At 41.7% G+C, this 26,081-nt stretch overlaps 1 protein-coding gene across 1 annotated transcript; it reads left to right on the top strand.

Annotated features, from left to right (window-relative positions):
- Nucleotides 1-17,337: 17,337 nt before the first annotated feature.
- LOC107145307 (olfactory receptor 10H5) lies at nucleotides 17,338-21,037 on the top strand. Its single transcript, XM_015489196.2, has one exon. It carries the CDS (start codon nucleotides 17,954-17,956, stop codon nucleotides 18,899-18,901), a length of 948 nt encoding a protein of 315 aa, XP_015344682.1. The 5' UTR covers nucleotides 17,338-17,953; the 3' UTR covers nucleotides 18,902-21,037.
- Nucleotides 21,038-26,081: the final 5,044 nt, after the last annotated feature.

The following is a 26,081-nucleotide window of genomic DNA, read 5'->3' on the forward strand; positions in this document are numbered from 1 at the left end:
CTCATTAATAAACAAATCATTTGTTATGTACTGCTTCTATTTTTTTTTTCCTTTACAGAAGTCAAGTTGTAGAGATACTCTTTGAACATAAACTAGGTAGCAAATGTGGAAAAGTATTCAGCTGGTCTGCAGATCCTTTCCTGAATAAGAAAACTCCTTCAATAAAACCAGATGAAAGGCATGTGTGTAGAAAAGTCCTCGTTGGTCATTCATCCTTAAATGATACACACAGAACTCACTCTGGATACAAACCATATGAATATTGGGAATATGGAGAGAAACCTTATAAATGTAAGGAACATGGGAAAGCCTTCAGTTTTACCAAATGTTTTCTGAAGCATGAAAGAATTCACAGTGGAAATAAACACCATGAATGTAAGCAATGTGGGAAAACCTTCAGTTTTTCCAGTTATATTCAAATACATGAAAGAACTCACACTGGAGAGAAACCCTATAAATGTAAGCAATGTGGGAAATCTTTTGCCTGTTCCAGTTCTGTTCGGAAACATGAAAGGACTCACACTGGAGAGAAACCCTTTGTATGCAAACAATGTGGGAAAGCCTTTAGTTCTTCCAGTTACACTCAGATACATGAAAGAACTCACAGTGAAGAGAAACCCTATATATGTAAGCAGTGTGGGAAAGGCTACTATCATCCCAGTTCCCTCAAAAAACATGAAAGGACTCACACTGGAGAGAAACCCTATGTATGTAAGCAATGTGGGAAAGCCTTTAGTTCATCTGGTTACATTCATATACATGAACGAACTCACACTGGTGAGAAGCCCTATGTGTGTAGGCAATGTGGAAAGGCCTTCAATCAATCCAGTTCCTTTTACAAACATGAAAGAACTCACACTGGGGCTGGGGTTTGATCCTTAGCACCACGTAAGAATAAATAAGTGAAATAAAGGTATTGTTTCCAACTATAACTAAAAAATAAATATTAAAAAAAGAACTCACACTAAAGAATAACCTTAAATGTGAAATGTGGGAAGTCTTTTACTATCCTGTGGCCTTTTAGCAAAAATGAGAATGCAGAGTGGAGAGCCCTTTTATACATGTAAAGCACATGGGAATGCCTTTAGTCATCTTGGTTCAATTCACAGACCTAAAAGAACACAACATGGAAAGAAATCTAGAATAAAAGAGGTGCACATAAGTCTTCAGTTGGCCTCTGTGTAAGAATGCACATTGGATTAAAGCCTTATAAATGAAAATACAAAAAGTCATCAGTTATAAGAAATAACTTTCTAAGTCCTGTGGAAGTGCCACATGTAGTGGGATCTTATAAATGCAAATAATATGAAGAGCTTGAAGCAAAGTAAGTTTTGTAGCATGCTTCAGAAAATACACAAGCTGAAGGAAATAAAATATATTTGTGTGTGTGTTTATCAGTGTTTCATAAATTAAATCTCTGGGGTATTGCCAATTTTACTCTTGAAAATAAATGTTGAGGTGACATAATTTTGTTTTGTTCAAGCAATACTGTATAAGTTTAATAGGTAGTATTTTGTTTTCATTTTGAGACGGGGTCTTGCTAAGTTGCTTAGAACTTTGTTTAATTGCTGAGGGTGGCTTTGAACTTGGGATCCCTGTCTCAGCCTCGTGAACTGCTGGGATGACACATGCACCATCACACCTGGTAATGGTATGTTTTTAAATCGGGGAGCAAAGTTTTTCTCCTTTTTTCTTATTTTAGTACCAGGGATTGATCCCCAGGGGCTCTTTCCTACTGAGCTACATCTCCAGTTCTTCTTATTTTTTATTTTGAGACAGGATCATGCTAGGTTTCTGAGGCTTGCCTTAGCCTCCTGAGTTGGAATTACAAGCATGTACCACCACACTGGCTTCTTTCATTTTTAGCATATTGATTGAAGTGGAATTTATTTGTAATATGCCAGTTGGCTTAATTTTTAAATAATTGTGGTTAATGAGCTGTCAAAAAATTAGTTTTTATTGATTGTTGGGATTTTTCTATTGGGATCATGTGGCAGGATGTGTGTGTTCATATATATATATATATGCCTCTTTATCAAAACAAATGACATTTTTCATGATTTTTACATTTTTTACTTCTTGATATATATTTTCTTCAACAAGATTTCCATGCATGCTTTTTTAGAAAGGGTTTTTAAAAACTCTTCCAATTTGTAGATTAACAAATGTCTTTTTCATTTTCTAAGAAGTCTGCAAATATCCCATCATAATCATGGATTAATTTATATGTTTACCACATTTTTTCTGTGATATTGAATCATTGTGGTTATGTACTTAAAATTTAAGGTGTTTTTTTTTTTTATTTTAATATTTATTTTTTAGTTTTCGGTGGATACAACATCTTTGTTTGTATGTGGTGCTGAGGATCGAACCCGGGCCGCACGCATGCTAGGTGAGCACGCTACCGCTTGAGCCACATCCCCAGCCCCTAAGGTGTTTTTTCCTCACGTAAATTGTATCCTTCATGCTTACATTGTGAAAACTTATTTGATTGTAAGTTGTTTCTCAGTCATCATACCAAAAGATACATCATGTTGGTGTGAGTTTCCTCTTGCCAGAGACCACTGAACCACAGTTTTTTTTTTCAGTTTATATGAATTAATTATTGTAAAAAATCTCTCCAACCACCATAACTAATTGTTTGGTTCATCAGTAATAACATTCTCTATAGGATTGGTGTTGGTTTCGAAGGATTGGTGGCTATTCAGTGGACGCAGCGAGAAGGTGGATACAACTTATTCTTGGTAACCATAAGGTTCTTACCTGGAAGGCCAAAATAATGGGGGTGAAGAAAGACCTAATTCATGAGAAGCACCAGCCAGTTTCACAGTGAGAAGAGTGGAACTTTCCTTATTTAGGATTGGGGGGTTCAGAATGTCTTTCATTTTTACCAATTTTAGAAACACACATACTAGATGTCTTTGTTTTTTGCCTTGATCCATCCTAGTCACTGGGGGGCATTATCTGCTGTCAGAGGTATGTGACATGTCTCATAAGTCTTGGCCTTGCTGGAAGTGTGAGGCTGACTCCAGTCTTCTGGGTCTGTTTTTGTCTTTATCTCTTATTATAAACTCAAGTATTTCCTACGATGCACCTAACACTTATCTATAACTATAGATTTTCTTTAACTTCCAATGGTGTTACCATAAACCTGTGGTAAAAGGACTCACACTGGAGAGAATCCCTAAATATAGAATGCGGGAAGGCTTCACTTTATTTGCCTACGTGATAATGCTCCTATCAATGTAAAGCCTGTGGGAATGACTCTGTTCATCTTGGTTCGATTCACAGATATAAAAGAACACAGCATAGTGAGAATCCTTGAAGAGAACAGATGTGGAGAAGTCTTTAATTGTCCCACATTTAAGAATGCTCACTGGATCAAAACCTTATAAATGTGAAATATATAAGACAGTTGTCATTTGTAACAAATAGTTTCCAAGTCTTCATATAGAGCAGTCCTATAAATGTAAGCAATAAAGATCTTGATGCAAAAGAATGTGTGTAGAATGCTGAAGAAGATACATAAGCTGAAGAAAATGTTCTACAGTTTATGAATATAACATCAGTGGCTCATTCTTTTTTTAATATTTATTTTTTAGTTGTAGTTGCACATGATACCTTTATTTATATGTGGACCTGAGGATTGAACCCAGGGCCTTGCACATGGTAGGCGAGCGCTCTACCACAGAGCCATACCCCAGCCCCAGTGGCTCATTCTTAAAGTAGATCCCTAGACTCTTGCTAATTTTTACTTTTGAAAGTAAATATTGAGGCTACATACTTACACAAGTTTTGTTTAAGTAGTGTGAGTTTAATAGTTTCATTTTAAATCAAATCACATAATAAGTTTTTCTTCTTTCATTTTGAACCTTGTTGAGTCTGTGAATTAGAAATGTATTTCTAATCAACCACTGTGTGGTTAATGGGACCATTGAAAATGAGATTTTGTTAATTATGATTTTCCTATGGGGCTCATGTGTCAGGTTCTTACCTTTTACAGATATTTACTCATCTTTCTTTTTTCAAAACAAATGACATTTTTAAATGTCAGTGTGACTTCTTTTTTATAATCTTGACGTATATATATTTTTCAAATGGGATTTTGTACATTTTTAAAGAAAGGGTTTTCTTAACCTTCTAAACAATTGGTAGATTAACAAATGTTGTCTTTTTCATTTACTGAGAAGATATCTGCAAATATCCCATCATACATGTGGATTGGATCAATATATAAGTTTGCCACACTTTTTGTTTGAGGTTGATCATCATTAGGTGCTCACAACTAAAGGTGTTTTTGCCTCATATAAATTTTAGTTCTCATCCTTATGTTGTTAAAAATGATTATTTTGATTGTAACTTGTCCTTCCACCAAGGCCATAGTTTTTGTCAAACAGGATGCAGTGAACTAGTCAGTCCATCCAACATCTGTAAATGGCTATGTGGCTCATCAGTGAAGGCATTCTCCATAGAATGTCCATCAGTATGGGTATTTGTTTAGGGATTGGCTTGGATGCGGTGCAGTGAGGCATCTCCTTCTGTTGGATGTGCTGATGAGCTGAATGCATTTGATCTTTGGTAACCACATTAGTTCTACCGGAAGCCAAAGTAATGGAAAGAAAGCAAACCTAATTTATGAGATATATATGTCAGTCATCTTAGTGAGAATAGGGAAGTCCTGTTCATTTTTGTGACTCACAATGTATTCTGTTCTACCAGTATTTAAAGACAAATTTACAGGATGTCTGTGTTTTCATCTTGATCCATTTTATTCACTGAGGAACATTATCTGCTTTCAGAGGTGTGTGATAGTGTCTTCATAAGGCCTTGCTATGTGAGTCTGGCTCTGGTTTTTGCCTTTGTCACTTATTATATTTCCTACATTGCATTGGACAGTGTTCTCGATTCCACCGTGCAGCCAGCACGCTGGTTTCATACAAGAGGTTTGTAGCATAGAAGTTAACTAGTGAGATCAAAATAAACACACAAGACTCAATTACCTTTTTCTTTGACCAGGTCCGAGACAGCCCTCCCTCTAGCTCTCGCCTGGAACCACCCGGTGGGGCAGCAAAGCTGACTCAGGACTAGCAGGAGAGAGAGAGAGGGCATGCCAGGGAGTGGCCTTTTATTGGGGAACAAGAAATTCAGGGGAAAATTCCATCCAATGAAGGTCGAGGGGGGCAGCATTCCAAGGTCAGGGTCAGTGATTGGTCTCAGGGTGAATGGTCAGTCACACCCCCACACGGACAGGCTCTCGCACCTGGAGAGGGCGGGGATAAGCTCCAACACAGTTTGGCCAGAACGCCTCACACCCAATCAGGGAGGTGCCCAATCACATGCAAGAATGGCTTCCCACACTCGATGAATACAGATACCTTTCAACTTTCAATGTTGTTATCATAAGCCCACACTAAGGTGACAATATCATAAATTCATATGTTAAATGTGAATTTATGATATTGTATAAAATGTGCTTAAAGCAGGTAACTTACTGAACATCACAGTTGAGCCTAGACTACCTAGAATTTGATGAGATCACTTATATTATCCTATGGGCTATTTAATAATAAAATATTAAAATATCTCATTTAATTCATTGAATACAGAACACTGTGCAATATCAGTTTTTATGGTCCTGAAAAGGGAGCCAAATGGACTGCAATCACCACAGCTCTCCAGCCTCATCAAAAAGCGCAGTAGTGCATACCACTACCCCAGCATGAGATTAGACTTTGAAAACCAAAGTCATTTTCTCCTGAACACATTCACTTTCTCACCATTTTCACAGTGAGAAGTTGTAAGTCAAACCCTCATAAGGTAGTGATCATCCTCATGTCAGTTAAATATATAAATTCACTTACTCCTTAGCATGATTATAATAATTCTCTTTAAATTTCCTTTATGAGTCTAAGGAGTGCAATATGTTCAGGTAAATTATCAGCAGAAGCCTTGGAAAGGACAGACAGTATCACTGTTGCAATCAAGCTTTTGTTTTTCAGAAGTTATGCCTTTGATGGTGAAGTTCTAAGCAGCCCTTGTGTGCCAGCATGCTAGACTGGAGATGTAGAATTAAGCAGGAATAATCCAGGCATGCTATACTCTAAATACAGTAGCAATGTGAAAAAAATTACTCTTGCCAATGCTAGTGTTTATATTTTTGTGAGAAAAGTGAGGTGGTGAACTCATGTTGAAACTGCCATTCATAAGATGAAATAAGGGCTATGAATGAAAGAAATTAACGATGGCAGGTGACAATATAGAAACTGGGGTGTCTGCTCTGTGAAGGGTCAGTGTGTGAGTAAGTGAGGATGGCATTGTTGATCGCGTCTGTTTCCATACCCACTGCCTCCCTCCTTAACAGCATGTCCACAGCTCTTCATGTATCAGTGTGGACACTGGAGGTACTGCAGGCAGACCTGCCTGGTGGGACTGACAATTGTGATTCTCTGTGGACAGACAGAATAGATCTTGTGCATTATTTTTGCAGTGGTTAAATGTTTTAGTACATGTCATGGGGGATCTTGGGTTTGGCCATGAGATTCTGGAACCTGAGCTTTCTCCTTACTTTAAACCATAAGTATCTGGGGTGTGTCTGCCGTCATTTTAGGATTTTAAACTACCTTTTATATATGGCCATGCCATTCTATTGTACAGAGTGAGTGATGCGAAGTGTATACTCTCGGGCCCTTGAGTTCCGCCCAGTTTGAGAATGGGATGTGGTCATCTACATAGTGCTGCCTTTGGATTTTCTGTGTTTAAACACTGTAGGCATATGGGCACCATTACCCTATGTTACTTGAAATGAAGTTCAATTAAATTTAATTTAATTTTAAATTAATGAAATGAAGTTTCTAGAAAAGATCAATCCACACCGCCTTACTTGTGTTTTTCCAAAGTTCCACTGTGCTTGTTCCTCCAGTAAGTAGCCATTGACTATATTTTGTAATGTTCTGGGAAATAAAAGTGTCCAAGACATAAATTCAATTATTAAAAAAAATATATAAATCTGTACTTTCCATTGAGACTGACTTGTTAAATTTTCCTGTCTTTATTTTCACTAAGACTACTTTATATAACATGAGTGATTCCCCATATGGTGTTCATGGCCTCAGTTTTATTTTTTTTTTTCTTCATGCAGGTACAGTTCTCTCAGTGTCCTTTTTCTCTGACATTCTAAAAGTGCCACCTCCCTCTTGCCCTTCACTCACCATCTGTTGATAGATCACAGTCTTCTAAGCATAGGCCAGTGTTCCTTGTATGAACTTCCTCCTATTAACCCCTTGTCGTGTACTGAATTTTTTCCTGTTTCCACTTATATTTTGAAGCCCTGCCATTAGGATGGCATTTGGAGTTGGTACCTGTAGCGGTTATTAGGGTTCCCTGAGTGCACAAGCTTGGACACTCATCATGCCCTTAGTGTCCTAAGAAGAGTAGAGAGGATGAGATAGAGCGCACTCTGCCTTGTGAAGACAGCAAAAAGCTTTCCATCTGCAAACCACGAAGATGGCCTTCACTAGGAACCAAACTGATCAATGGTTGGATCTTAGGCTTCCCAGGCTTTAGGACTGTGAGAAATACGTGCCTTCAGTGTGATCCACTCAGCCCATGGTATTTTGTTACAGTACCTTGAGCTAAGACACCTATCCAGTGTCCTTTCCTCACGTTAACCACACACCGTAGTGCATGATCAATCCATATGGATCTACCAGAAATCTCTCACTTTTCCTCACTGTATTTCATCCTTACATTCTAACTTAAATAGGCTTCTGTTTTAGGGTTCAGAGGAGAAATGGGTAGCACACTTAAATGTATAGTGAGTAATAGATTGATGAACGTACTGTGCCATTTCAACACAGATGCTGTTTCAGAAAGCCAGTGTGCTAACTGGAACATGATGAGGCCAGCCAAGGTGGGGTGGGGGTAGGGGTTCATCACTAGCCCTTCAGGGGCAGCAGGCAGAAGCTACCAGGTGCAGTGAGACCCTGAGCAGGACATAAATGCTATTTAGCAGAAGCTGTGGCCCTAGCAGGACTGCCAAACCCCCAGGACCAGGGTGGCAGACAGGAGAATAAGTGGCCTAACATCCCACTATTGGCTGATTTCCTGGTGGTCCATCTCACTTGCCAAATCAATCAGAAGCCAGATTGTGGGAACCTGACTACTTACTCATCAACTTCCTGGGCTGCCGTGCAGGGTGGGGAAACAGTGACTCTAACAGACAAATAGGTCATCAGCACTGTCTGCTTTCTGCTTTTCCTTAAAGACTCAGGTCAGGTATTATATCTTTGGCAAACTGATTTGTGGTTTTTTAAAAGTGTCAAGATCATCAGCTCATTCCTCCAGGTTCCTACACAAAGCTTCTCATTAGAGTTTCCACATTTTTGTGTCTGACCTAGAAATCTCATGACTATAGATGAACTTTCTGGGATATATGTTGCATTTGGTGAGCCACCCAAAGAACAGCCCTGTGACTTGACAAGTCTTCATACCAAGAATATATAGTAATATTCCATATCAGTCCAATGATCAAAATTCTCTGCTTTACCTTAACCTGTCTATTTAACACCCCACCAATGTGTTCTCTGACTGTATTCCTTAAAATAACCTTTGTTCTCTGTCTATAAATGTTATTACAACCCCTTTTTTATTCAACACACATCCCTAAAAATAGCTTTATCTATTCTAGGTTGTTAGCATTTCCATATGAATTTTAGAATCATTTTAGAACCAGTATATGACTTTCTATTAAATAAAGTTTTCTGAAATTTTTCTGGGATTATGTCAAATCTACAGATCAATTTGGGGAGAAATGCCCCCATAACTATATTGAGTATGCCAATCCATGAATATGGTATTTCTCCATCGATTCAGATTTTACTATTTTTTTCTCAACAGTGTTTTATTATTTTCAGTGCCACTATGCCACTTTTGCTAAATTTAACACCTCTTTCCACTGTATTTTATTATATATTATGAAAGTCATAAAGTTTAAACTTTTATTTACTCTTTATTTATTACTAGTATGACGATTTGATTTTGTATAATGTCCTTTTATGTTCCTAGTATGCCAAATTCATTTGTAATTACAATTAGTTGTTTTGTTGATTCCTTAGGAGATTATCTCTCTCTCTCTCTCTTTCTATACCAGAGATTGACCCGTGGGTGCTTAACCATTTAGCCCCATGCCCAGTCCTTTTTTATTTCTTATTTTTAAATTTATTTATTTATTTATTTTTGTTGATGAATGTTTTGATTTTATTTATTTATTTATATGTGGTACTGAGAATCCAACCCAATGCCTCACACATGCCAGGCAGGTGCTCTAATACTGAGCCACAACCCCAACCCCTTGTTTTTGTTTTTTTTTATTTTTGAGACAGGATCTCACTAAGTTGCTGAGACTGGCTTTGACATTGGAATCTTCCTGTCTCAGCCTCCCCAGTCACTAGGATTACAGGCATGTACCACCACACCTAGCAGGATTTTCTATATAGACAGTTATGCCATCTGTGAATAAATGGTATGTTGACTCCTGACCAAAACAATATATGGATTGTATAAAGTTTTAGTTTCTTATATACAGTCTCTCTCTCTCTCTCTCTCTCTCTCTCTCTCTCTCTATATATATATATATATATATATATATATGTATGTATATATATATATATATGTATGTATATATATATATATATATATAATACATATATAATATTATATACAGTGTTATCTAATATTTCCATTTTGTGCTTTATAGATATTATTAGGCACTTTTTTCTTTACATGAAATAATTGGCTGAATTTACCTACATTTTTACCATTTAATTTTTTTTCTTAACATTAAGAAATTCACTATATACTTCACTATATACATTCACTATATACTTCCAGGGTTTTTTCCTCCTTCAAATACATCTTTTGGAATTTTGGTTAGTGGTAGGTAACCTCCTAAATCTTTGTTTTCCTGCAAATATCTTCATTTTGCTTTTATTCTTCACTATAGTTGACTGAAGTGATTACTTTTCTTTTTTTTTGGGGGGGGGGGTACCAGCTATTGAACCCAAGGGTGCCTAACCACTAAGCCACATCACCAGCCCTTTTATTTTTTGAGACAGGGTCTCACTGGATTGCACACAGCTTCGCTAAGTTGCTGAGGCTCGCTTTTAACCTGCTACACTCCTGCCTCAGCCTCAGAGCCACTGGGACTACAGGCATGCACCACCAGCACCACCAGGATCAGCAAGGAGCAGTCATTTCTAGGAATAAATTTTAGCCATTTTTTTCCACTGCTTTGGTCTATTCACTGTTCTTATTAAGCTTCAGCTTCCTTATCGACATAATAAAGTAGTAAAGCCTTTCAAGAAAAGACTTATTTTAGATAATGATCAAAGACATATAAATTAACATAGCAATGAGGACTTTAAAAATTTGTGAAATGCTTCTTGGTATAATGGCCTGGTATAATGGCATTGAAATTGATATTCTCACACATTGCAAGTAGAAACTGGTTACTACATAGCAAGATTGATAAAGATTTTCAAAGCTTTGAACATGGAAGATTGAAAATACCTAAATATACTCAGAGATACTAGTTACAATATAATGAACACAAGAAAGTTAATGGAAGAATTGTGTCTTTTTTCTAAGAGGGAATAATAGGGGGTATTTGATCTGAGAACCAGACATCCTTTACTCTCCAGACGCCTTTGCCAAAACCAGTTGAGAGAAGTCACCATCCTGGCATCTGCTGCATTTCCCAGAATGCTTAGCCTTTGAGCAGCCCAACCCAGTCTGCTCCCTGGTAGGGGCTGGGTGACTGCTGATGAGACCTTCTGGGAGGAAAGTTCTACAAACTGAGACCTAAAGGAAGAAGGGGACTGAGACAGTGTGACAGTGGTGGGAGGAGGGGGTTCCCAGGCAGAATGAGGGAGGGGAAGAATAAAGGCAGGAAGTAAATAAGATTATACAGCTAGGGAGGGAGAGAGAGGACATCCACCCTCCATGAACATCCATCCTCCATGAGGGTGGTGAAATCCTCATCCCCAGACAGGCTCCATGGGGAGGCCTCTGGGAACCTGCCACAGGGGAAGACATCTACAGAAATAAACCTCCGGTCCCTCCCACCATGGCCACCCCAGGCTGGGCTGCAGGGCCTCCCCAGAGGTCTCCAAGGAAGGTAAGTGGAACCCTGTTCCAGGGCCACTTTCTGGGATGTGTTAGCAAGTCCTGTGGGTGCTGAAGGCTGAAGATGTAAGATCAGAGAACACTGGAGCAGAGGAAGGCCCTGACTTGGGGACAGGTGAGGAGAGTGGACTAATGTGGGGTAGGGGTTCTATTGCCCACAGCTGCCCCCTTCCCAAATTTGTTCTGGTCTTCAGGTGTGTTCTGGGACAGGTGGTGTCCCTTGTGCTGGATTATAGGGAGACATTTCTGAGCCAGAAGGGCAAAAATGTATAACCCCATATTGTTTCTGCATCATGTATGTAGCTTCTGCATGCACGGTATATGCCTGTACATGTAGTTGTGGGTATGCTTATTGTTGTGGGGCAGGTCACTCAGAAAACACAGCAAGTCCCAGTTTTGTCCAAATTGAAGAGTCTTTATTTAGCCAGGTGGCTGACAACTTCTCCCTGCAGGACCCATAACTTTCTCTGCAAGGAACACCCCCAAGTCTGAGCATTTTAGGACATTTAAAGGCAAAAACATAGCTGCAAGCAAGCAGGTACAGAAGCTGAACTGGGCAGTTAGCGAGACAATGCAGTGGGTACATTGGTATTTCCCACAGAAATACCAATTCAGGTATTTCAGGTTGGCATTGCAGCAAGCAAGCAGAAGGGAAGTGGGTCAAAATGACAAGTTAGAGAACGGTTATAACATCTACATAATCAGTCTCTGTCAAGGTACATTGCCCAAGAAACATGGGACCCAAAGAGAACAATTTTGCATTGCATAAGAATTGCCATTTTTCGTTGCCATGCATGCTATGCTAGGTAAATGTTAGTGAGTACAGAGGCAGGACTTTCCCGTGGGAGAAGCATTTCTTACATGATATGGAGTCTCAGGTAAAATGGAGTCTGTTTGGTCATTGCCCATATAGCCTGGCCTATAAAACTTATATTAGATTCTTGTAGCTGCCTTTACAAATTTCCCCAAGTCTGATGGCTTGAAACAAGAAAAATTAGCTCTCACAGTTCTGGAGGACAAAAGTCTGAGATCAGGGTGTCAGTAGGGCCATGCTCCCTCTGAAGACTCAGGGAAGTCCTTCCTTGCCTCATTCAGCTTCTGGTGGCTGCATCTCTCCAGTCTATGCCTCCATCTTCACACAGCCTTCCCCTCCCTCCCTCCCTCCCTCCCTCCCCCTCTCTNAATATTAAAATTCTCTCTCTCTCTCTCTCTCTCTCTCTCTCTCTCTCTCCCCCCCCCTCTCTTCCTTATGGGGACACCAGTCACTGGAGTTAAAGCCACCCTACTCTAGGATGATCTCATCTTGAGGTCTTCCCTTGATTAAATCTGCAAAGACCCTGTGTCCAAATAAGGTCGCACTCTGGGATAGATATGAAGTTGAAGGGACAGTGTTTAACCAGCACAAATTCCTTGGGCATGGAGCTGCTGTGTTCCTAGATTAACCCGATCTCAGATGAGCATCTGATAAGTGATCAGATGTTTATGTGGAATGATCACAGGTTTATGTGGAATGATCACAGGTTTATGTGGAATGAGTGACATCATCTCCGTTCCTGACTGAGAGTTTCATGAGTGTCACTTGCAGTGTGTATTTCACACCCGGGTAATTCTGTGTCATTGCTGAGCTCTGCCACCTTTGCCCCTGTATACACCCTCTATGGCACAGGTGCACAAACAAAGAGAGCTGCAGAGGCTGAACAGCATCCCCTTGAGAGGAGAGGGCTCTGGTACAGGATCTGGGAGCCAGCCTGCGTGTGCTCCAGCTTGGGGCTCTGCCTGGGAGACTGCAGCTGAGGGGGACTCTGGCCCTTCTCCTCCCAGAGATCCAGGCTCCTGCAGGAACTTTGAGAAGGGTTGGAAAGTCTCACCAAGGGATTGTTCTGGGAAAGGAGAGAAGGGAGCACCTGCCAGGGGAGAGGGAGCTGAGAAAGCCTTTTGGATGACTTCAGTAACGTGCATTGAGGAGCAAGACCCCCGGAGCCTGCCGAGGGCAGAGGACATTCACTATCAGAGGGGACATTAGCCTGGAAAGAGTAGAAGCCCTGGACTGCCATGGGGCCAATGTGGGTGAGGATGAGTGACAACCCGCTCCACAGAGAACCACCAGCAGTGACGATTGGTGGATAATAGCAGTGACGATAGATGATGGCAATGATAGTCTTCCTGCTAGCAAGACTTGAGAAGGTGGTGTGGAATGCTCGGCATGTCACCCACACAGGGAACCCATGAGGGCAGGCCTCTGGTTATCCCAACACAGTGAGAATTTGTGATTTGAGCCACGGGTCTCCATGACCCCTCAACCAGAGGCAATTGTCACTGGCAGACAGAGGAGGTGAGATGGGCAGGCACAATCGGGTGGAGAGAGAAATGAGGAAGACAGAGGTGACAGATGTGTTCCAGTCATTGGTCCCTCTGGCTGGTTCTCTCTAGCTCACTAATGCTTCTTTCAGGTGTGAGATGACCTCCCCTGAGTCCAGCCAAATCGTCCATTTTTGGGGGTGGGATTCTGAGTCTGCCTAGCACTGCACTGACCTTGGTGCTAAAAGAATACCTAGCAACCAGCTAGCAGGCAGGGTTGAGGGCAAGTCTGTGATACTGAAATGAACTTTGTCCCAAGTTAAGTACTGAAAATCTGTTCTCAACAGTAGCTTGAGTTCATCAATGATATACATACGTGTGTGAAAAATGTATGTTCACAAATTTTTTTCAAACTTAAACCGCAGATTTTGAGTTTCTTGAACTCCTTAGCAGATGACATACTATCCAGGTTGATCTGCCCAACTTGACAGTCTTATTTATATATCATCATGTGTCACTCCTGTCCCCCTCAGGTGCTCATTCCAATTTGATCAAAGAGTATCCTTGGGGCTGGAGTTGTGGCTCAGTGGTAGAGCACTTGGCTGGCATGTGTGAGGCCCTGGGGTCAATCCTCAACACCACATACAAATAAATAAATAAAATAAAAGATCCATTTACAATTAAAAAGAAGAGTATCCTTCTATTTGTGTGAATTCTCATAAAATGTGTACATTTCACATGCATGCTTCAGCTGTGGCCCATTCCTCTTTGCTGGAGATCTCAGCCTTGTTCTCCCAGAACTGTTTGGAGTCATCCGTGTTGCTGTGTCCACGTCAGGGTTGTGCTTCCTAAGGCTGCCTAGATCTTCACCGTGTGCACTCACCCTGGTTTGACTCCCCACTTCTCCAGTTAGTGGGGATCACTCGGACTGCCCTGACTTTCTTGCCATCCCAGATGATGCTACACTGAACGTCCTCAATCACAACCCCTCACCTGGGAGAAAGAAGGTCCTTCAGGTGGAGATCCAGGAGTAGTTTCTGGGACTTGGGGTAAGTGTTCTCCTAATTTGGACATGAACAGCCAGGTACCTACTGGAATGGCTGCATCCTATCTATCTTTATTTTTTTAATTGACAAACTATTTATACATGGTTATGTGGTAGAGTATGAGACTTTGACATATATGTAGTGTGTGATGATAAAATTAGCATTCTCATCTCCTCAAAACCTTACTACTGCTGTGTGTTGAGAACCTTCTGTCTTTTTCTTTTCTCACTTTACTGGTTTAAGTTGTTCTTCTCTAGTGGCTGGTGAGCTTCAGTCTTAGTTGCCCTCAGCCTATTGAGTCTCCTCTTCTGCAAATTGCCTATTTATCCTTTGTCTATTTTTTACCATGGTTCCAGTCTGTTTTCTTTTTGGTTTGTGGATGTGCCTTGTAGATTCTAGATATTAATCTCCTGTCTGTTTTCAATGCTGCAGATATCTTCTTGCAATCTATCTTCTGTTGACTTTATCCACAGGGCTCTCTGTGATTGGATATATGATGTCAGTGTAACGAAATTGATGGTTTTATTTCTCTTATGTTTTGTTTTGCTTTTCAAAGAAGTCTTTTCTTATTCTTTGATCATAAAGATCATCCAGCATTTCTTTTAGTAACTATGTTTGCATCTTCCTTGGCTTGGCCATTAATTAATTTTTTAAAAAATATTTTTTAGTTGTCAATGGACCTTTATTTATTTATATGTGGCATTGAGAATAGAACCCAGTGTCTCATACATGCCAGGCGAGTGCTCCACCACTGAGCCACAGCCCTATTGAATTGGGTCTTTATTCGAATGTGTTATCATGGAGAGTCCAGGTCTGCTTTTGTCTCCATAGAAAGACAGTTTTATCAACAGCATCCTATAAACAATCCATCTTTTCCCTTTTGGAATGTGCTGTAACCTTAAGTGAAATGGATTTTATCCTGGAACATAAAAATTACATTATAGAAAAAATGAGAATAGAACTGAAAGCTCTCAACATACAGAAGAGATAAGGGTTTGAAGAGATGGAAATGCTTATTTTATCATCGTACATTTTATATCTACACAGTGCTCCATGCCCAACCCTAGTACAAAGTATTTCTTAATTCTGACCCACGGGTCTGTTTGTCCTTCACTAGTCCCCCAGAGCTTTATTTCCATGGCTTTCTAGACCATCACGATATCTGGGAATGCGATTTCCTCCTCCCCTCTTCCCTCGTCATTCTCAAGGATGACTTAATTTTTTCATGATCTTTATTCTGTCATGAAAGTTTTGTAATAAACATATCATCTTTCTCAAAAAAAATTCATCTGGATTTTTTGATAGGTCTTCTTTGAATGTGTAGATTAACCTTGGGGAAGAATAGTAAAAATTTTTTTACTATTCAAAAGTCATCTAGTTTTTAAAAAACTCTTCTTCCATGTTTTCTATTCATGAGAGGTTTAATTGAGCTCCATGGAGGTCTTTTGTGTTCTGTTCTAAATTAATTCCTAGATATTTGTTGATTTTGCTGCTATTTGGAATGATACTTTTTCCACTTTTAATTTTTTTTTTAGAGAGAGAGAGAGAGAGAGAGAGAATTAATATTTATTTTTTAGTTTTCGGCGGACACAACATCTTTGTTTGTATGTGGTGCTGAGGATCGAACCCAGGCCGCACGCATGCCAGGCAAGTGCGCTACTGCTTGAGCCACATCCCCAGCCCTCCACTTTTAATTATTTGCTAAGTTTGAACTTACAAAGAAATTGCAAATAGAATACAGAAAATCCGTGTACTTCCCTCGCAACTTCTCTTCTTGGCAGCCTCATATGTAACCCTTGTAGAATCACCTGAAGGTCAACAGTGATACAATACTTTTGTGCAAACACGTCTTACTTAAATATTGCCAATTTTTCTATGTCATTTTTATGTTCCAGGATACAATCCATCTCACTCAGTTGTTAATCAACTTTTCATTGTCATTTAGTTCCTTTTTATTTTTTGTATTGTTTTTATCGTTTAGTTCTTAGAATTTCTTTTGATTCCTGTTGTCATTGGGGTGAAACCCAGGCCGTCACACATGCAGGAACTATCCACCGCTGAGCTACAAACCTAACCCTAGTACAAAGTATTTGTTAATTCTCCTTCTAGGCCAAAGATGGTTGAAGAATATATTACTATGGCAACATCACACAACTCAAGTTGATATTTCTGTTCTAAACATGAGAAATTATTCATATACCTATTATTTAATTCCTTTACTGCAGAATAGTCAGAGACTTTGTCTTCCTGATACTGGTATTTGAGAGTTTATCTAGACTTTCCTCATGTCCTAACACAAGACTTTTCATAGGGCAAAATTCCATGTTCTTAAGTAGCATCTGTTCTTTGGTGTGGTAAAAACAAATGTGTGCTTATTTGTGTGTTTATATGTACATATTATAGAATAAATATAAACATATAATTGTACATATATATTACTTATAATATCTGGAATATGAAGTAAGATACCAGTTTGATTCCAAATCAAGAGTAATTACCAAAAAGGCAAATGGATTAAACTCACCAATGAAAAGATATACCTGTAGGTTGCTACGGTTTAGAAGAATCTGCGTGTGGCCATCTAGGCCTATCCTCAGTTTCTTAAGTACTTACACCAAGCTTACACTCATAATATAGGTACATTATGAGCACAATCTTATTTAATCTTGATAACAACCCTATCCATTTGAGATTGTTATCTTCATTTTAGGGAAGAGAAGACTAAAGTCACAAACATTCAGGATCCATTTAAAGGGCCCTCATCTCTGAAGCGGGGACTCAAGCTGGTTGTGGCTGGATAGATATTCTGAGATCCTATCTTTAGGATTTAAAATAGCAGTAATAACTATTACCAGTATCACTATTCCCTGAGTTCCTGCTGGGTGTCGTGCACTTAGGATGCATTATCTTGTTTAAACTCAGCACCTTATTCCAGCCAGCTCCCTGTGTCCATCTGTTCCACATCCAGGGATCAAAAATGTAGATGGGCCTTTGATTCTTGTATCGGTATTGAACATGCACAGATTTTCCTCTTGTCATTTTCTCTACGCAATCCAGTGTAACAATTATTTCCATAGCATGGGTGTTGTATTGAAGAGCGTGGGTGTTGTATTGAAGAGCGTGGGTGTTGTATTGCATATTCTAAGTCATCTAGAAATGATTTAAAGCTACGAGAGGAAATGCACAGGTTCACGCAGCCCTTTCATGTAAGGGACCTGGTTATTTGTGGATGTTGACATATCGGGCATCTCAGAACCAATCTTGTTAACACATGGGACAGTTGTATAACAGTCTTTTCACATCTGGACTGACAATGACTGGACAGGTAAAGGAGCACCTCAGGGGTCCTTCTAGGAAGAACTCCCAGGTGACCCAGTGCTCCAAACACTGAGGCTTCTTTTCTGTCTCCTCTGTCAAGTGTGACTGCCATGTTGGGACTTAACCATACCCTCGTGTCGGAGTTCATCCTCATCGGCTTCTCCGCCTTCCCCCACCTCCAGCTGATGTTCTTCCTGCTCTTCCTGCTCACGTACCTCTTCACGCTGCTGGGCAACCTGCTCATCATGGCCACCATCTGGAGCGAGCGCAGCCTCCACACCCCCATGTACCTCTTCCTGTGCGCCCTCTCCATCTCCGAGATCCTCTACACCTTGGCCATCATCCCCCGCATGCTGGCTGACCTGCTCTCCACCCACCACTCCATCGCCTTTGTCGCCTGCGGCAACCAGATGTTCTTCTCCTTCACATTTGGCTTCACCCACTCCTTCCTGCTCACCATCATGGGCTATGACCGCTATGTGGCCATCGGCCACCCGCTGCGCTACAACGTGCTCATGAGTCCCCGTGCCTGTGCCTGCCTGGTGGCCTGGTCCTGGGTGGGTGGCTCTGTCATGGGGCTGGTGGTGACAATGGCCATTTTCCATCTCACCTTCTGTGGACCCAACGAGGTCCAACATTTCTTCTGCCACGTCCCACCCCTGTTGAAGCTGGCCTGTGGGGAGGATGTCCCAGTGGTGGCCAAAGGTGTGGGCCTGGTGTGCATCACGGCCCTGCTGGGCTGCTTCCTCCTCATCCTCCTCTCCTACGCCTTCATCGTGGCCGCCATCTTGAGGATCTCATCAGCAGAGGGACGGCACAAGGCCTTCTCCACCTGTGCCTCCCACCTCACAGTGGTGATCGTGCACTACGGCTTTGCCTCTGTCATCTACCTCAAGCCCAAGGGACCGCAGTCCCTGGAAGGAGACACCTTGATGGGCATCACCTACACGGTCCTCACGCCCTTCCTCAGCCCCATCATCTTCAGCCTCAGGAACAAGGAGCTGAAGGTCACCATGAAGAAGACCTTGCTCAGCAAACTCCTTCCCCAGAACTCTTGAAGAGGCTGGCCCTCCACAGGGACTGCTTGTGAGCAGTTCACTCTTCCATCTCCCTCCTCTCCTCCCTTCTCCTCCTCCCCTCTCTCCTTCCTTCCTTGTTAATGGTTATGCCGGCCGTTGCTCCCAAGCTTTTCAGCATTGATCATCTAGGTTCCATCTTTTTGGCACCTTTAATGAGATATGACTCATGTACCATATAATTTATTGTTTGAAGTTTTGTGCAGTCATCAGCACAGCCAATTTTGGACATTTTCATCACCTGCAAAAGGAATCCCTGATCCCTCCAATCATTGCTCCTATTTCCCCCAGGCCCTGACAACCACTAATATAGTCTCTCTTTGGATCTCCCTCTTGTGGACATTTCATAGAGGTGGAATCATATGATGCATGTCTTCCAGTGTTTGCGTTCTTTCACTCAGCATCATGTTTTCAGGGTTCATCCATGTTGTATGATGGATCAGTGCTTCATTCCTTTTCGTGGTTGTATGCTATTCCACTGTTTGGCTAGACCACATTCTGGTTATCAGCTCAGCAATCAATAGTCATTTGCTTTGTCTCTCTCTTTTGTCTATTATGAATTATGCTGCTCTAAATAATAATGTACAAATTTTTGCATGAGCATATGTCTTCATATCTTTTGCTATATACCTAAGAGTGTAATTGATGGACCATACAGTAACTCCGTGTTTAGTCATTTGAGGAACTGCCACAGTATCTTCCAAAGAGACTGCTCGTTTTAGATCCCCACCAACAGTGTTCTGATTGCTTCACATTCTCACCAATAACTTTAATTCCTTTCTTTTTCACTGTAGTCATCCTAGTGGTATCTTATTGGTATTTAATTTAATTTGATTTTTCAGGATTGAACCCAGGACCTTTCACATACTAGGCAAGCACTCTACCACTGAGAAACCCAACGAGTAATGAGTAATGATAGATCTTAAGAGTTTAACGTATGTGTTCTTTTACTTTAAGAGGAAAATAGAATCAGTAGTTCTATTTTGAAGATGAAGAAACTGAAGTACAAAGAGATTAAGTCAGTCGCTAAAGTCCCGGCTGTGAAGCAGAAAGGCCCGGAACTTATTCTTTGAGTTGAAGAACAGGGATCAGAAGCACCCACTTCTCAAGGGGTAGGAGGGGGAAGGCCAGGGAGGAAGGAGAGTTGGATTGGAAACAAGAGATGAACTCCAGCTAACACCAAGGAAATGAGCCTAGGATGAAGAAATACGTTCTTATCACGAGGTTAGGAAGAAATACCTACTGGGTGAGAATTAGGGAGACCCCTTAAGAGTTTGGTCAAACTGAACATCATGTTTCTGTTTTGTTATTTTTTAGTAGCTGAATTGATATGGAAAAGGTCATCATGTTTAAATACAAATTGAGTATAGACTATCCAAAGTGCCTGGGATTAGAAGTATTTCAGATTTCAGAATTTTTTTTTCAGATCTTGAAATATGTGCATCTACACATTGAGATATCCTGGGGATAGAACACGGGCCTCAACATGAAATCATGTATGTTTCGTACACACCACATACACATGTCCTGAAAGGAATTACCTGCAGTGTTTTTAGTCACCTGCACTTTGGCTGTGACCCATTATGGAAGTCACACGTGGAATTTTCCAGTTATGACATCATGCTCCAAAATTTCGGACTTGGGAGCATTTTTCACATTTTGGATGTTGACAGAAGTTCAACCTGTATTGAGCTGTTTGCCTAAAAAAATTCCTGATCCCTTCTAAAGCCAGGTTCTTGGGTTACATTAGAAGTCCTGGGTAGGTAAGCAGCAATCCTGGGGACACCTTTCACCTTCCCTATGAAATGTGAAGTCCCACATGGTGAATGCCCCCCCTCGCCCCCCACAGTTGCCGCACAAGAGGGAAGGTGCAGGTGAGTCCCGGGGACAGCTGGTGCTCTGCAGTGGGTCATGGTTCCGCAGACAGCTTGGAACGTCCTGGAGGATGGGTGAGAACCACACTGAGTGACTGAAAGCTGAAGGTAAAGCTGGCTCCTGATTAACCCCAGAACCAGCACTGGGGTTCCCCATGGTTTCAGAGAAAAAGCCAACTTCCTGTAGTTAGGACCAATGTTAATGCCTTCTGAAATTAAAACAAACCTTATTTTTACTCCTTTACTTAGTATTAGTTGTTATATACATTTGAAACAATCAAAAAGGTTGGACTCAGTGATTATATGTTGCTTTTTTAAAAAAAAAAAGTTTTTTTAATATATTTTTAGTTGTCAATGGAACCTTATTTATTTATATGTGGTGCTGAGAATCAAACCCAGGACCTCACACATGCCAGGCAAGTGCTCTACCACTGAGCCACAACCCCAGCCCCTATATGTTGCTTTTTATAAGTAGCAAGTTCTAGACCTCTGGGTCAGAGTGTCGTGAGGGAGACAGGGTCCTATAAGAGCAGTATGTCAAATGTTCTATTTAAATGCTGATATAATGCTTTATCGCGGGGTTTTTGAAATTCCTATTGATTTAACATATATCAAATTATCACACTGTACCCAAAAATATGTATAATTTTAAAATATCAATTTTGAATGAAAAAAATATTGCATTAAATATTATTTATCTTTGGTTGGGGATGTAGCTCAGTGGTGGGGCACTTGCCTGACATTTCTGAGGCCCCAGGTTCAATCCCAAAGACCTTAAAAATCATATTTACCTCGTGTGCTGAATTTTGGGTGACCCCTTCAGTTGAGTACTTGAGGTGATTGCCTCGTTGCCCTCCAAAGGGATAAAGATCACCTGCATTTTTTTTTTCCTTTCAAAGACTGAAAAATAGAAGTCACCATTAATTTACCTGGTGACAGAAAATAGGGATAAATGGCAAAGTCTGTGTAAATACAAACAGAGTCTTGGAATGATGACCCCCAACCCACGGATGCTACAGAAGTCCCACTGGCCAGTCCCCCCGCCCAGGGGGGCCCTGTCTTCATCTCCTTGCACTAATCAGCTCCTCCTGTCTGAAGTCCCCAGTGCCTGCATTCCCCACTGTGTGCCCTTCCTTGCTAATGGTCTCCTCTGTGCCACATTCACTGGTGTCCCCAAGGCAGAGCCCAGAGAGGTGATTAGGGCACAGAGCATGAAAACAGGCTGCCGCAGACTTTCAGGGACACCCTCCCTGAGCTAACTGGAGCCCTGAGTTACAGATGCCAATTTCTGGGGACCACGGCCAGCTGCAGAGAGGCCACGCTCCGCCTTCCCTTGGCCCGCTCTTCCTGAGGAGGGAATTCCAGTCCCTCCTCAGGAATACTCTCCCTCTTATTCCAACCCCAAGCTACAAAGGTGTCTGTGCCCAGCAGTCAGAGGGGTCTTCCTAAAAGGGAATTGTTAAATGGTCCTCTTTTCTTAGGAAGTGGTACAAACTCTCATGCGGCCACCCAGGACACAGGGTCATCCCCTGCTTGGTCTCCACGTGCACTCTTCAGCCCCCAGCCCTCCCGTCCCTCTGGCCAGCTGTGGCTAACCAACCACACGTGGACCTCAGAGCCCTTGTACCGACCCCACCTTCTACCTGGGACACTCCTGCCTATCCCTGCACACCCCTAAGTCAGCCCTAACTGTCACTTCCTCAGGAAGCCCTTCCCGACAGCCACTGTGTCGCTGTCTCCATCACAACTTGCTCCTGCAACTCATCAATTTCCCTCAGAACTTTTGTCCCAATTTATCATATGCATTAATTCGCCCCCCCCCCCGTGGGGGGACTGGCTCCAGGCCCTCCCACAGAGAGCAAAATCAGAGGATGCTCAAGTTCTTCACAAAACTGTGTGGCAGTGTGCAGGACCTGTGCACATACACCTGTAGGCTTTAAATCCCCACTAGATGACTTAGAATACCTAATAAAATGTAAACACTATGTAAATAGTCATTGCACTGTATTATTTGGGGGAATAATGGTAAGAAAAATCTGTATGGGTTCAGTACAGATGCCACTTTTTAAGATATTTTCATCCCCCAGTTGGTTGAATCGGGGGTGTAGCATGGCATGCCGAGGGCTGGTTCTGTTTCCTTCCTATCCTTGTCTTCCCTCTCAAGTGTGAGCACTGAGATTAGGGATCTTGTCCAAGTGGTTCAGTGTTATATCCCCTGTGGTGTCCAGAAAAGTACCTGGCACACAGTAGGTGCTCTGTCAATGTTTGTTGAGTGAGTGTGTGAGGTTGGTCATCTTTGGTCCTTCGAACAGGAGCGGTTGCGGGGAGGCTATCCTGTGTGCTGTAGGACACTAAGCAGCACCCCTGTCTTTGGCCTGTGAGACGGTGTGGAACATCTCCACCTCTCTCAGTTGTAACCTAAAAGGACTCAGGAACTTGCAAAAGTCCCCTGATGGGGGGTAGAATTGCCCCTGGGTGAGAACCACTGATACGTGGATAAGGGAACACCTAGCTGACACATCTTAGGCCACAACAGGCTTGCCTCTGCCAGTACTCTCAGAATTTGGTCCTGCGATGGTTAATTACATGTGTCAATTGGACTGGATCATGGGATGCCGGGATGCCTAATTAGACATAATTTCTTAGTGTGTCTGTGGGGTGTTTCTGGAAGAGATTACGATTGCAACTGATACACTGAAAAGTAGATGGCCCGCCCCAATCTAGAAGGGCATCACCTAATCTGTTGAGGGACTGAGTAGAACATGAAAACCAAGGTTGGATTCATGCTCCCGCCTCCTGTCTGCATGAGCAGGGACATCGATCTTCCTCTCTCTTTGGTGCTCCTGGTTCTCAGCCCTGGAGACCCAGGTTGGAATGCTCACTCTCGGGTCTCTGCTCTTGGGCATTTGAACTGCAGCACTGTTTTTCTGGTCTTCAGTGTGCAGTTTTGTTTTCGTGAGACTTTTCAACCTCTATGATTACATGAACCCATATCTTATAGTCAATATTTATCTGCCTATCAACTACCTACATCTATCTGTCTATATCTTATTGTTTCTGGGTCTCTGGAGAACCATGACCAATACAGCAATATTAATACATAATATTTCTGTGAGTCATTTCACCAAGCCTCCTGGGAATAACTTAAAGGTCAGGAACAATGACAGATGCCTCCCTGTGCCCCAAAATGAACATAGGTCTTGAGATATAGAGGCCACTGATACTTACTAAGTTAACATTGAGAAACTGGCATTTATTGGGTCTGTATGGATGCCAGACACTGTCAACTGCCCTACACAGAAGGTGCTATACAGTTTTGAGAACCATCCTAAACGTGTACACATTATTGTTAAAACCCAATTTAATGATGGAAAACTGATCCTACTAGATAACAGGTGATTTACCCAGGGGCAATTTGCTTTATCACTTAAGCAGTACACATCCCTACCCGCAGGTCAGCACTTCTCAGCCTCTGAGAAAGTAAGGTGTCATCTATCTCACTTCCTGTCAGCTATTGTCTTGGAGATGAGTCCTGGGGACACTTCACAGATGCTTGGAGTCAAACAGCAAAGGCAGTTCCTGGAGAAAGGGGTTTTGGGAGAAGAAAGGTCGGTCAAGACCCTCAGGTGGAGTGGCACTCTCCCGTGGTACCCCTGCTGATGCATAGCCTTTCAGTGCTATCCCACAACCCTGCTTCACTGAGCACCAAGACGAACATGTGGTACACAAAACCTTGATACCTAACAGGACTTCAAAGAGGGAGGGGCTCTGGTGAAGTACCCAGTTGGAGTGGGTTTAATGGTTGCCTTGTGTTCCATTGTATTAACGAGCCACCATTTCTTTAATGGCCCTTTATTCGTGATTTATCTCATGTTTTCCAGTCATAAATGTCACTGCTCTGAACACCTTTTTGTTTACACAGATGTGGAACAAATCTATGAGGCACTGACAAAACCAAGTGTCTGTTCTAATCAGGAGTCAAGATTTGAACCTGGATCCGTCTGCCTGAAACATGCTTTCCCATGGCTCTGGGGAGCAATGAGATTTCTTAGTAAATACATAAGCAAATATTCTGGTTTGTTCAGTGGGGTGGGGAATTAATTAGTCCACCCTAGAAATATTTGTTCAGAATTGATTGTATGTTCCAACAACCATGCTGGTTCTGGAACAAACGAGGTGATCTAATGATGAAGCTTGCAGCCCAAGGATGCACAGTGTGGTGTGAGAGATCCAGAGCTCAACTCACAGCTGGTGCCCATCCATTTCCCAGGTTCCCTATTCATTAGGACATCACTGGGCTCCGGGCCAGATGGATCTTATTTATTTTAAAATCATGACTCCTGAATTCATCAAAATTTTCCTCAGTGTGCCTAGGACGTAAGCTCCAGTACAAAATGGGTCACTATTGAGCTCCTGTGCCATAAAATAAGGATGTTGGGGTATTTGATTTGGAGAATGGACAGTCTCCCTGGAATTGGGATCCACAGAACCTCCTGTAGGAAGATACTGCATAAAGCCCTGAATGGAGAGGACATGGAGTCCACAAAGACCTGCATGATGCCTGGATCATCTGTGTCATGTGAACTTGAGTGAGTCACGCAGATTTGGAGCTTTAGTTTCCCCCTTTAAAATGGAGCATGTGTGTGGTTCTGTTTGTTGCCACATGAGGCTGTGAGGACATCCTGTGCCCCAGCATGAGGTGCAACATCATCCTGTAAAGGGGGCTTCTCTGGATTCCCCATTGTAACTGAAATTGTTCCCTACTTCCTGCCACTTGATGTCATCCCAGGATTTCTTTTTACTGCTAAAGAGAGAGACAGACTAAACTTGTACTTAGAACAAACGATGTAGTCTGCTATTCAACTTAAATTCGAAAACACCTAATTTTAGCAAATTATAAATACTCTTCAGTGGGATCGACCTGTAATCCCTCTTCATGGAGAAACAGATGTGCATTAAGCCCATCTGACATGAGATAAAATAAATTTTCATCCTGCGCTCTGAACTCATTGTCCTTGTCCACCAGAGTTTCCTGCTGGCCCATGCGCTGTGTCGCCATCTAGCACAGTGGACAGTATCTCACAATGGAGCACTTTTACTTGAACCAACCACAAAGGCATTTCTGTCTATAAGTATTCAAGATTCACACCTAAAGCATCAAAGTTTCCTCAGCTCTTTCCCCTGAATCTGATTGTTGCTGTTTCTAACTCATATTGCACAGATCTGGGCAATGCTGAACTACAGGGTGTTTTGCTCTCCTCTGTGTTACTGATGGTAGTTTTTGATAC

This window comes from Marmota marmota, unplaced genomic scaffold (assembly GCF_001458135.2).
Source record: "Marmota marmota marmota unplaced genomic scaffold, marMar, whole genome shotgun sequence".
In the NCBI taxonomy this organism is placed as follows: domain Eukaryota; kingdom Metazoa; phylum Chordata; class Mammalia; order Rodentia; family Sciuridae; genus Marmota; species Marmota marmota.